The sequence below is a fragment of the Xenopus laevis genome, chromosome 5L (genome assembly GCF_017654675.1).
Source record: "Xenopus laevis strain J_2021 chromosome 5L, Xenopus_laevis_v10.1, whole genome shotgun sequence".
NCBI classification, from domain to species: domain Eukaryota; kingdom Metazoa; phylum Chordata; class Amphibia; order Anura; family Pipidae; genus Xenopus; species Xenopus laevis.
The window spans coordinates 47,370,612-47,384,410 of NC_054379.1; the positions used below are offsets into that span (position 1 = coordinate 47,370,612).

General features: G+C 38.5%; 1 protein-coding gene across 3 annotated transcripts in view; it reads left to right on the forward strand.

Moving 5' to 3' along the window:
- Window positions 1-13,799, forward strand: part of rasgrp3.L (RAS guanyl releasing protein 3 L homeolog) — a 56,385-nt gene that overhangs the window by 22,694 nt on the left and 19,892 nt on the right. For all 3 annotated transcript variants that reach the window (XM_041562723.1, XM_018263021.2, XM_041562722.1), the window contains exons 7-9: window positions 1,545-1,718; window positions 6,902-7,018; window positions 9,412-9,687. In XM_041562723.1, the coding sequence (XP_041418657.1) occupies window positions 1,545-1,718; window positions 6,902-7,018; window positions 9,412-9,687 (567 nt within the window). The remainder of the gene's footprint in view (window positions 1-1,544; window positions 1,719-6,901; window positions 7,019-9,411; window positions 9,688-13,799) is intronic.

Genomic DNA, 13,799 nt, shown 5'->3' on the forward strand with positions numbered 1-13,799 from the left:
AAATGCTGATTTGCTTGTATTTTATCAACACATATAAATAGGTTCTGTTTATATAACATTAGACAATATAGATACACATAATGTCCAGCGCCTAAATATATCATTTGAGACTAAACTCCTGTGTGCCCTTGTTTTGTTTGTTTTTTGCTTACCTGCTGCTCTGTCCCAAGAAGAACTGCTGCCCAGAGTACACAATCTCTACTTTTAAAAGTTTAAAGGGATACTGTCATGGAAAAAAAAAAATCAAAATGAATCAGTTAATAGTGCTGCTCCAGCAGAATTCTGCACTGAAATCCATTTCTCAAAAGAGCAAACAGATTGTTTTGTATTCAATTTTGAAATCTGACATGGGGCTAGACATATTGTCAATTTCCCAGCTGCCCCAAGTCATGTGGCTTGTGCTTTTTTACTACTGCTGTACTGCAAGTTGGAGTGATATCACCCCCTCCCTTTCCCCCCCCCCCAGCAGCCCAACAAAAGAACAATGGGAAGGTAACCAGATAGCAGCTCCCTGACACAAGATAACAGCTGCCTGGTAGATCTAAGAACAACACTCAATAGTAAAAACCCATGTCTCACTGAGACACTATCAATCACAATGAGAAGGAAAAACAGCAGCCTGCCAGAAAGCATTTATCTCCTAAAGTGCAGGCACAAGTCACATGACTTGGGGCAGCTGGGAAATTAACAAAATGTCTAGCCCCATGTCAGATTTCAAAATTGAATATAAACAAATCTGTTTGCTCTTTTGAGAAATGGATTTCAGTGCAGAATTCTGCTGGAGTAGCACTATTAACTGATGCGTTTTGAAAAAAACATGTTTTCCGATGATAGGATCCCTTTAATACATGCTAGGTGCCAATATGTGCCCAGTGTATTAAATCAGTAACTTTAACTAAGCTTGAAAAAAGTGTGAGACTTGGAAAATACTACAAAGATGATGGTATGGTGCTTAGTGAGTAAAATCTCCATTGTGGAGCACTTTTTACTGAACAAGAGGGCCAATCCAGAATCCTACTCACTATTCACCATTCCGGCATTTAAAGTGTTTCCCAAGGCTTCCATTTTCCTACAGTACACATGCACAAATCTTAATGGCTGCAGGAAAGCCTTGGAAAATAATAAGTAAGCCCAGACTGGTGCAGTTTTTACTGAACAAAAGCACTTGCCTAGGGGACAAAAATGTAGTGATTTAATACACTGTGGGGGAGGGGCGCTTAACATATTGGCACACCCCAAATAAATGAACCTAGTTCTTTAAGAAATATAACAAAACACTTCTTTTAATAAAAGCCAAAAAAGCCATTCTTAATTATCATATCATTTGTTTTTCTTTTTTTGGAACTCCTGGCTTGATCATTTATAGAAGGTGCATTCATCACTCTAACACACACAAAACAGCTGTTTATTCACTGACTTCCAAAGCACACCTCCCCTTGATAAATAGTGAAAAAGAAGCTGTCAATTTTCTATATTTAGACTAAAATGTAATGGATGGATGTTTCAGCCTTTTCACTATGTTACAATATTACTATATTAACCAGTTTACAGATTACCAAAGCTACGTCATCCACGGGTGCCTAGAGGACAATCCAACCTTGGAAAGATCGATCGCTTTATTTAATGGGATCTCTAAATGGGTGCAACTTATGGTACTCAGCAAACAAAGCCCACAGCAAAGAGCACAAGTTATAACCAAATATATTTACATTGCACAGGTAAAAAATAATCTATCACTAAAGAGCCATGCTCCTCTTCTTTCAGTCTCTATTTCTAACTGCTAAAACCTATAATAATTATATCTGTTGTTAATTAACCAAAGCACTTCTTGATTCCATCACAAAATATCTAACTGCTACTACTTTAAAAGTTAAACTTTGGCATGGATTATTGACATTATTATATACTAAATTATTATTATTTGTTAAAGGGAATGTCAACCCAAAAAAATATATTTTGCCTAATAAAAGGAAACATAACTCTAAACAACTGTACATTCATTACAAATTTTCTATGGTTTTCAAGTTATTTGTATATATATTGCTACTGAAAGCAGTGTTTGTCTGTCCCTTTCTATTCTCTATCTTAGTGACTCAGACTTAAGCTTAAGTATGTGAAGCAGAGTCTGGCAGCACAACTACCAGCTACGACTTTACAAAGAGTAGTTGAATTCACAGAGTGGGCACAGCTAGCACAACATGCAAAGGGCAAGGAGAGGCAGATAAACAAACTCACCAGTTTATTGTCACGTACCAAAAACGTCCAGAGAACAGACAAATCAAAAGGGAGGGAAGAAGATATGAACAAGGCATCACAGAATATCAAGGATCTGTGGGTAAGGAATTTATCAGACAGGGAACTCACGGAAGTGTTAGCCAAGGGACTAAACTTTGCTGTGGCCCCACTTTATGTCCCAGTGGTGGATTTTATCACAGCCACATAATCTTCTATCCACAATAATAAGATACCTTTTGATGAGGCTGAAAACATCCAGTTGAAAGTATCGGCAGCCCTAGCCAATGCTAAAGCTCCACCTTCCAACCTAAGTTTGCAGGAGAGGAGGTCTCTGAAATCGCTTGCCAAGGACTTAAGTGTCACCATCTTGCCAGCAGATAAAGGGAGATGTACAGTGATTCTGAACACTTCAGACTACCACTCTAAAGTGGCCACACTACTCAGTGAAGCAGTTACGAGGAAAAGGTTATAGACTGCCTGAAAAAACTTGAGAAGGACAAAGTCATCAGTCTGGCAGGTGAAGCCACTCCGTGCCTATATGGACTCCCAAAAATACACAAAGAAGAAGCCTCTTAGAGGCCAAATGTCAGCAGCATTAACTTGGCAAAATATGTAGCCAACACAGTGGGCCCGCCCCACCTAGTTACGTTACTGGGCAAACATCTTAACTCCCTTGGTTGGCAACACAGTACACCACATTCAGAACTCCAGTGACTTTGGCAACAAAGTGCATGAGGTAAAATTAGAGCCCAATGAGACTATTGTGTCCTATGATGTCCTATAACATCTCTACTCACTTGCATACCCACATCAGAGGCAATTGGAACAGTGAGGAACTGGCTGAAACAAGTCACCACACTCAGCAGCAGAACAAAGCTGAATCCAGAACAAGTTTGTTCCTTACTAGAACTATGCCTTAATACCACTTCTTACATGAAAGAAGTGGAAATGAAAGTCCTGAATCAACAGCACCAAGTCATCGGTTCAGATATGTGGACGACACTTAGGTCAAAACTAAAGCACACGAAGTTCCAGCTTTCACTCAACACATAAACTGTGGACAAAAAATATCAAATTCACTAAGGAAGATGTGAAACTGTTCAATAGTCACCAAAGAGGGGGAAACCTGGATAATGAAGTATATAGGAAACCCACTCACACAGATTAGTATTTGCTGTTTGATTCCCATCACCATCTGGAACATAAACTGGGGGTTATAAGAACTTTACACCATCGGGCTGTAACTGTACAGAAGTGAAAGAACACAAACATCTGAAAAGGGCTCTGAACACTTGTGGATACCTGGAATTTGCCTTTATAAAAACAAAATCAAAACAAACAAAAAGACCAAACCAAGTAATAGAGGAGAGGAGCTTAGCCATCAAAGCAATATAGTCATTCCATGTGACATCAGAAAAGCATAGGACAATTTTCAAGAAACATCACATCCCTGTGTATTTCAACTCAGCAACACCCTAATACAGAAGTTTTTGCACCCTAAAGACCAAACACCAAAGCACATGAAGAGTCATGCGGTCTATGCTGTCCAGTGTAGTGAAGAAAGCTCCAATCTATACATTGTAGAGACAAAACAACCGCTTTGAAAGATAATGGCCCAACATAGAAAGCTCCTCAGGACACGACTCAGCAGTCTATCTACATCTCAAGGAAAAGGGACATTCCTTTGACCACAGCAATGTGCACATTTTGGATAGAGAGGACAGATGGTTTGAAAGAGGTGGGAAAGAGGCCATTTATGCGAAAGTGGGAAAAACCATCCCTGAACAGGAGGGGGCCTGTGTCATCAATGTTGCTTTGACATCCTTACCCCGACGGCTTAACAACAATTCACACTTCCAGTCATGTACACTGAAAGATTAACACCTGCCTCATGAAAATCATGGTATCATTGTGACTGGATCACACTTTCAAGCATCTGTGAGTTTCAGCAAACACCTTACTGAAGTTCAATGGAACCATTGTGATTGGATGTCTGTGACATTACTACCCTCAAGGGTTTAAATGCCGGAAAATTCACTACCACTTCAGATGAACTGAAGAAGCCACTCTGTTGAGTGGTGAAACATTTTCAAGAAAAACTCTGGGAGGCACATTTATCAAAGGTTGAATTTTGAAATTCCTGTGAGTTTTTTTAAACGCCCATGTTTTCAAAATTCAACTAGTCGAAATGTATTAATAAAATAAATTTTTTAATCTCTGACGAATTTAAATGACCCAAAAATTCGAATCAAATTCGAATAATTTGAATTCGATCAAACTCGATTCCAGTTTTTCCTTCGAAAGAACTTGACTTGAATGTCAGTTAGGCTCCAAATTGTCAGGAATCTCCAAATTGATCCCTGGACCTCTCCCATTGACTTAAACAGCAATTCGGCAGGTTTTAGGTTGCAAATAGTCTAATTCAAATTCTTAAAGGGCCACAGTATGATAAATCTTGAAAACTGAATTCTAATGTTTTAAAAAAACTTGAATCAACTTTGGATAACTCCCTAGTCGAATTTGACAATTTTGACCATAAAAAAAAAATCAAAAATCTAAATCAGAATTTTCAATTCGACACAAGCCTGCCCCTAAATGTACAGTTGACTTTGATTTAATTCTTCTAAATGCTGCTTTCAATTTTTAAAAACAATCTTAAAAACATTGAAAATTTTCAATATATGTATATTGGAAAGTTGCTTAGAATTGTTTTCTTTTACTGGACAAATTACTGTCATACGAATTGGCACCATTTACTTGCATCCAATGCATCCCGCCAGACTGTTCAGATGAATTGTGCACAATATGTCTATTGAGGATGGGGAACCCTATAGCTACAGCCACCTCATAGGTGGTGGTATTTCCAAGATTCCCACAGCAGCCAGTGTGTAAATTGTTCCTTAGGAAGGAAGTTTACACTAGGAAGGCTAGATGCGACGAGCTGCAGTTGAACCAAACTTGTTTCCACTCTCTTGGGACTTTCCCTTAAAGGAGAACTAAAAACTAACTAAAGAAGTAGGCTAGAAATGATATACATTATGTTTTGGACTTCTATACTAGCCTAAGGCAACCACAGCCCTTTAGAAGATCTGCACCTCCAAAGATGCCCCAGTAGTTCCCCATCTTGTTTTCTGCTGATTCACTGCACATGCTCTGTGCTGCTGTCACTTACTGAGCTTAGGGACCCACTCACAATATACAGTACACATAGAAAAGAAATGTCACAATATAAGGCTGATTAGTAATTACTACAGATAATTACTACATGGCAGCATAGAAACCGATGCAATTAGCATCAGAATTTAATAATCAGCCTTGCTGCATCAGCTTATATTACAGTCCAACCTAATTTTCTGATTGATAATTTGCGACAACCCCAAAGCTTAGCTTCTCAACACGCCCACTGAGCATGTGAGTGTCGCAGACACTTTCCAAGATGGTGACCCCCTGTGACAAGTTTGAAGTTTGAAGTCTTGGATCATTGCTGCTATTGACAAAGCTGAAACTTTAGGCTATAAGTTTAATATATGAAATAAGGCATTTTTATCCACATTAATTTTTAGGTTGTAGTTCTCTAACTCTTATGAAAATGTTACCAACCCAAGTATACATTAACCATTAATTTAACCATTCACATTTCACCCCCTTACAAGTGTCAATACTAAACAATCAGGAGAAGGTTTTATTTTCACTCTGAACCCCGGAAAATTTGCCAACTATACTTAGAAAATTGTCGTCATGATTATTTTGCATGGAAATGCACATCAATCACGTTCCAGACACATTGCCACCTTATCATTATACCTGCTGTTATGCTGGGATTGTGTGTGAAAAACATGACCAGTTGCATCCAAAATAGTACTTTGCATAATGTAATTACACTGATGAGTTCAGGGTAGCACAGTGGCTCAATGGCTATCACTTGTGTCTTGCTGCACCGGGGTCTTGAGTTCAATTCCAGCTTGGGCATTATCTGCTCAGAGTTTCTATGTTCTCCTTGAATCTGTATTGGTTTTATACTCAAATCTTTACTCTATAAACAGTGTAGTATCTAATGACAAATATAAATATAGCATAATGTTTATATAGTAATGTTTTAATCAATATATAGGGGAGATCAGTGTGCTCAGTGAGCTGTCATCAAATTGGCAGCCCCTTATGTATAAGACTATTTTGATCAATTCAGAACTATGATCAAAACCTGCCATCAGCATTATGCATGTATGGACAGTGTCTTAATGGGTGGCCCGGGGCCTACCCCAGACACAAAGCTCCCCTGGCGCCACCCACCTCCGGCCCCCTGCACCTACAGTACCTTCTTTTTCTTTCAGCTGGGAGGGAGGCGATTCCTGCTTCCGTGCAAGGACCGGGTCTGGGCCGGGGGGCCCTCGAGGACTGAGTCCCACCAGGTTTTTCCTGGTTTCCCATCGGCCCAGTCTGACACTGTGCCTGGGGACTATTGTGTGCAAGATGGACTATATTAAAGGACTGTCTGGTTAACCTAAAGTCTTGAGCAATGGTACCAGCAACAAGAGCAGATACTATTCTATTAGACTAGTCTCTGCTTAGGGGAATACAGTACATTATACTCCTTCAAACAAATGCATTCATGATACTATACATGTTAATATGTGATTTAATCAAGATATTTTTGGGTCCATTTCAGAAATTACTTCAGCTCCAGAATTTTAATACGCTGATGTCTGTGGTTGGTGGACTAAGCCACAGCTCCATATCCCGACTCAAAGACACTCATGCCCATCTCTGTGCAGATGTTACAAAGGTAAAACATTTTGTATTCATAACGTTTAATTTCAGTTGCGAGATAAAACACCATGTTACATGGTTGCAGAAATTCATTGAAGTTATTGAACTTCAGACTAATGCTAAAAACTATGCCATTGTTTAAAACCACATCAGACCTGTCAATGAGACAATTTTAGGTCAATTTCAGCAACAAATTTCTGGCTTGAAAAGTGGTATAAATAGCTGTTTTAAAAAAGTGACAGCCACAACATTTTTTTTTGCACATCCATTTTCAACATAACACTTTTTACAGCAGAACTTTATTCTTGGCTCCATTCAACAGCTTTATTAATATTGAGTTTTGGTCACAGTATACAGTGGCATTAAAGTGAAGATGTTTGAGGTATATCAACACAATTAGAAGAATGCCCCTATTGTTATTATACAGAGAATAATGAAGATATGGGAGGCTTAGCCTTCAAAAAAGGATATATATACACAGGTATGGGACCTGTTATCCAGAATGCTTGGGACCTGGGGTTTTCCAAATAACGGATCTTTCTGTAATTTGGATTTTTATACCGTAAATCTACTAGAAAATCATGTAAATATTAAATAAAACCAATAGGCTGGTTTTGGTTCCAGTATGGATTATTTGTATCTTAGATCAAGCACAAGCTACTGTTTTATTATTACAGAGAAAAAGGAAATTATTTTTAAAAATTTAGATTAATTTACTATAATGGAGTCTATGTGAGATGGCCTTTCCATAATTCAGAACTTTATGTATTATGGGTTTCCGGATAACAAATCCCATACCTGTATAATAATTATGTTCTCTCAATACAGATCTGAGATCCCTTATCCCCAAACCTGTTATCCAGAAAGCTCTGAATTACAGGAAGGCCATCTCCCATAAAGTCCATTTTAATCAAATATATCTCATTTTGAAAAATGATTTCCTTTTTCTCTGTAATAATAAAAAAATGTATTTATGGGTAAAGCTCCAAATTAAGGAAATCTTCCTTAGACTCCATTTTATCCAAATAATCCAAATTGTTGAAGATTCAATTGGGCATGTTACTTTAATAACAATTGTCTATTGTAGGAAGACATTTTACCGGTATAGGATCCGTTATTCGGAAGCCTGTTATCCAGAGAGTTCTGAATTACTGGAAGGCCATCTGCCATAAACTCCATTGTACTCAAATAATTTAAATTTTTAAAAAGTATTTCCTTTTTCTCTGTAATAATAAAACAGTAGCTTGTACTTGATCCCAACTAAGATATAATTAAACCTTATTGGAAGCAAAACCAGCCTATTGGATTTATTTAACGTTTTCATGATTGTCTAGTAGACTTAAAGCATGAAGATCCAAATTAAGGAAAGATCTGTTATCTAGAAAACTCCAGGTTCCGTGCATTCTGAATAACTTGTCCCATAGCTGTAACTTGTACTAAGAGCCATGAATCCATATTGGAGGCTAAACAAATCTTAGTTGGTTAATTTAACATTTAAATGATTTTTAGCAGACTTAAGGTATGGTGGTCCAAATTACAGAAAGCTCCCTTATTCAGAAAACCCCAAAATCCCATTGGTTTAATTTAACATTTAAATTATTTTTAGCAGACTTAAAGGGATACTGCAATGGGAATTTTTTTTTTTTTTTTAATGAATCAGTCAATAGTGCTGCTCCAGCAGAATTCTGCACTGAAATCCATTTCTCAAAAGAGCAAACAGATGTTTTTATATTCAATTTTGAAATCTGACATGGGGCTAGACATTTTGTCAATTTCCCAGCTGCCCCTGGTCATGTGACGTGTGCCTGCACTTTAGGAGAGAAATGCTTTCTGGCAGGCTGCTGTTTTTCCTTCTCAATGTAACTGAATGTGTCTCAGTGGGACATGGGGTTTTTACTATTGAGTGTTGTTCTTAGATCTACCAGGCAGCTGTTATCTTGTGTTAGGGAGCTGTTATCTGGTTACCTTCCCCTTGTTCTTTTCTTTGGCTGCTGGGGGGGGGAAGGGAGGGGGTGATATCACTCCAACTTGCAGTACAGCAGTAAAGAGTGATTGAAGTTTATCAGAGCACAAGTCACATGACCTGGGGCAGCTGGGAAATTGACAATATGTCTAGCCCCATGTCAGATTTCAAAATGGAAAATAAAAAAATCTAGTTGCTCTTTTGAGAAATGGATTTCAGTGCAGAATTCTGCTGGAGCAGCACTATTAACTGATTCATTTTGAAAAAATGAATCAGTTAATAGGTATGGTGATCTAAATTACAGAGAGCTCCCTTATTCAGAAAACCCCAGGTCCCAAGCATTCCAGATAATAGATCATTTACTTGTATGTCACACAGTTTCAATGTAAACTATTGAAACCTGAATATATCTATTATCAACATTGCTTTTATTTTGGTGTTTGCAGGTCTGGAATGAAATGACTGAGCTGGTCTCATCTAATGGAAACTACTGCAACTATCGAAAAGCATTTGCCGAGTGTGAGGGATTTAAAATTCCTATTTTAGGGGTTCACTTGAAAGACTTAATTGCCGTGCATGTCATTTTTCCAGATTGGATAGATGACAATAAAGTTAACGTGGCTAAAATGCAGCAGCTGTATGTAACCCTTAATGAACTGGTTTCCCTTCAGAGTGCCTCTCACCACCTAGAGACCAGCATGGATTTGATCAATCTGCTAACGGTATGCCTTTTATTTATGTATGCTTGTCCAACAACACATTAATTTTATATGCTGTTTAACATGTGGATGTACTATAGGTTGTCTCATATCTGTGTCTTCTTGTAAAATAGTCTAAAAGGGTTAAACAGCTATGTTTGTACAGATGGCAATGATTACAATTAATGTCATTTTAACATAACAGGTATTAAAATAATAGCTATGTGGCAGCCATGTTGCTAATTATTTACACAAGCCCCAGTAAACCTTTTTACCTTGAATCCAAAAATTCCCCATCTAAAACCTTTAGAGGTCACATAGGAGTCAATGGCAGAGGTCCCTTGAACCATTTGAGGATGTTAAAAACTTGTTTGATGTTTGAGTTTTTTTTTCAGAGGAAAACTGCTCGTTTCAGGACTCAAACTCTCAGAATCTGTTTTTTTCTTAAATAAGAAACCACTCGAGTTTCGAGTTTATTCAAGGTATAAAAAACTCGAAACATTCAATCTTTGATAGTGTTAGTGTACAGACAGACTTCTGAGTCTTCCTTTCTTGTTTGTTTCAACCAATATCAGGTTATACCGTAATTATACACCAGTAATGAAATACTAAAGTCACAGTACAAGTTTAATCACAACATGCATATATCTAACATAACACATGCAATATGTCCGTACAAACTCAAGTAATCTGAAATCTAAATTTAGTAATTGATCCATCTAGAAGATCTAATTAATCGGTCAATCTCAACTTGCACCCGACCCTAACCCACCCCCTCCCAACCACACCCGGCTCATACCACAGTTCCCCTCTATTTATAGACCCGTGCCCACCCATGCAGTGACACAAAAGGGGTGTGGTCAGGCGTGATTCTATAAATTTAGGAGATGGGGAGAGTAGGTGGAGAGCTCAACCTGCAACCTGAAGACCCGCGGGTTTTGGGCTGGCCAGCACATCACTACTTACAATGTATTTATTTCAGCATTCATTAACTCAAACTGTTATGTTTTGGGTAACCGAGGATGAGTAGAGTAGAGTATAACAGTGCTTTATTAGCAGAGCCAGACAGCCATTACACAACAGTAACTTTCACTTTTAAGCTACCAGGAAGTATGCACAGATAAGTCTGAGCAGAGTGACATCTACAGGCCATTTGTATAAACACCACATATTCCCCCTATAGTAGGAAAGCATTTGGATAACTATAATAAACAGCAACAATTAAACAGTATGCATTTTTAAAACAATATTATACATTGTTCACATCACAAAGTCCTTGGTCCATGCAGGTAGTTTTCTGATTCTCTCAGTACACCTTATAGGTTCACTTTCTTCAGGCCTATTGCAGCTGACATCAGGAGAAGGAAAATGTCCTTCATCAAATAGAGCCTCTCTAAAGTCATATCTAACAGGAGCAAGACGACCATATGCGTCCATCAGACAGTTCATATGTGTATGGTCCTCGCTGGCGTCTCACTTCAAGTTGTGTAGAAAATTTAGATTGTCCTTGTTTCAGTATTCTTGGTTTCTTAATTCTGACTAAAGATCCAGGCTGAAAGTGTACTTCTCTTGCACCCCGTTTTCTGTCAGTATAAGCCTTGCATTTGACTTGTTGACATTTCACAATGTCAGCAGTAGATGATTTTGTAGGCACAATATTTTGTGGAAGTTTGATGTCTGCAACATGTAACTTAGTGCACATCTGTCTGCCATGTAATAATTCAGCTGGAGATGATTGGGTTGTTGCATGGCACGTTTCTCTGTAGTTATGTAGGAACTCTGTTGTAAATACTTTCCAAAATTTCCCAGTAAGATTTGCTGTCTGTAGTGCTTCTTTCAGACTTCTGTTGAATCACTCGATTTCTCCATTTGTTTGTGGGTAATACACTGAAGATTTCCTATGCACAATATTCCTCTCTCTTCAAACTCATTCAAACTCATATGAGACAAACTGTGGTCCGTTGTCTGATATTAACTCCTTTGGATTACCTTCTCTGCTGAAGACTGTAGACAGAAATATTATTACTGTAGCTGATGTTGTATGAGGAAACAAATGCAATTTCAGGCCATTTACTGTAATAGTCTATCAAAGTTATAGCAAATCTACAATCTATAGTAGCATCTGTAATAGGACTGACAATATCAATAGCAAGTTTTTCCCATGCTGAATCAGGAAATGGTACTAGCTGAAGTGGTGGTGTATGTGTGATAGCTGTTTTGTCATGATTCTGACAAGTAACACAAGAATGAATGGCAGTTACCACATCAGCATCCATTGCTGGCCACCAGTATAGTTCTTGTAATCTTTGTACGTACAATTCCTTGATGACTTTCATGTGCAAGTTGTATGAGCTTTTCTCGCAAGGTCTCTGGTACCAGTAAACGATGAGCTCCACGGACAACATAGCCATCTACTTAGGGCAGTTCGTGTCTAATCCTGTAGTAAGGTTGAAGATGAGGACTGAGTTTCTTCTCAGCATTTGGCCATTTGCTTTGTAAGTAATTTTACTTGAATTGGACATGTGAGGCAAGCTTGCTTAAAATCAGCAGCTGTAACTGTAGATGATAATACATCCGTCAATGCTACAACTTATATGTCCTCATCCAGTGTATCAGAAGCTGCAGGTAAAGGTAAACGTGACAAACAATCAGCAGTAACATTTTTCAAACCTGGTTTATATTGCACTTTGTAGTTGAAATTCAGCAGCCTTGCTAACCATCTAGCTATACGCATTCCAGCTCTTCCTAGTCCCTTTGTTGTATGCAGTGTAGTTAAATAGTTATATGATCAGTGCATAAGGTAAATTCTCTACTCCATAGGTAGGTTCTCCATTTTTCTGTTGCCCAAACACACGCTAGAGTTTCTTTTTCAACAGTGGAATACTTACGCTCTGTCTCTGTAAGTGTTCTGGATGCATATGCAACAGTTTTCTCTGTATGATCAGCATGGATCTGTGTGAGAACTGCACCAACGCCATAGTCTGAAGCATCTGTAGTAACCATAGTGGGTAGTGCAGGATCAAATAAAGCTAGCGCTGGACTGTTCATAATTAGCTGTTTCACTATTTCAAAGCTATGTTGAGCAGACTCTGACCACACCAGACTTAAAGTTCCACGTAGTAGTGCTCTAAGTGGCTCCACAACTGAAGCATAGTTGGGAATAAATTTAGAATACCATGACCCAGAAATGAGAGCTGAGTTTGTCTGAAGTGGCATTTGGAAAGGTTTAGTTTCAGTCCTGCAGAATCAATGCATTTCAGAACCTTTTCTAGGTACTTGTTATGAAAATCCATAGTTGGAGCGTAGACAATTATATCATCCAAGTAGCATTCTACACCAGGTATGCCATGGAGTATAGAAGACATCAGTCTTTGAAAAAAACTCGGTGCTGAAGCCAGTCCACAAGGTATACGCTTGAACCGAAACAAACCATCATGGGTGATAAAAGCAGCGAGGTCTCTACTTTCCTCACGCAGTAATACTTGATGATAAGCACTCTGAAGATCCAGAGTAGAATAGAATTTTGCTCCTCGGAGTTCTGAAAATATTTCTTCTATGTGTGGCAAGGGATAATTATCCATAACAACTGCTTTATTAGGTGCACGGAGATCAACACACAATCGAATACCTCCAGTTTTCTTCATTGTAACAACAATTGGTGAAACCCATTCAGAGAATTCTGATTTTTCAATCACATCTTGCTCTAAAAGTGTCTTTAGTTAATGTGAGACAGTCTCCCTTATAGAGAAGGGCAATCACCTCAATTTCTGGCGTACTGGTTTTACACCTGGTCTCAACTTAACTTTGTGTACGAAGTTCTTTGCACAACCCAGTGAAGTGTTGCTTTGTGGTGAAATTTTAGACACTGGCTGTGTGGCAGGCACTGGTGCTGTAGTAATGAGTGCAATGATTTTAGATTCCTACCGCACACCTCCAATTCACCAATCCTGCAGTAGTGGTGCGTCCTTCCGTTGACCCGTTGATCCTGATGAAGGGAGGGTGTGCCCCCCCGAAACGTTGAATGTTTGGTGGCAAATAAAAGGGGATACTCCCCGACTGCAATAATCTGTGTGTGCGGATCCGTTTCTTCAAAAATACACGCTGTAGTAATGAGACCATCAACTTATTGTAGGTTT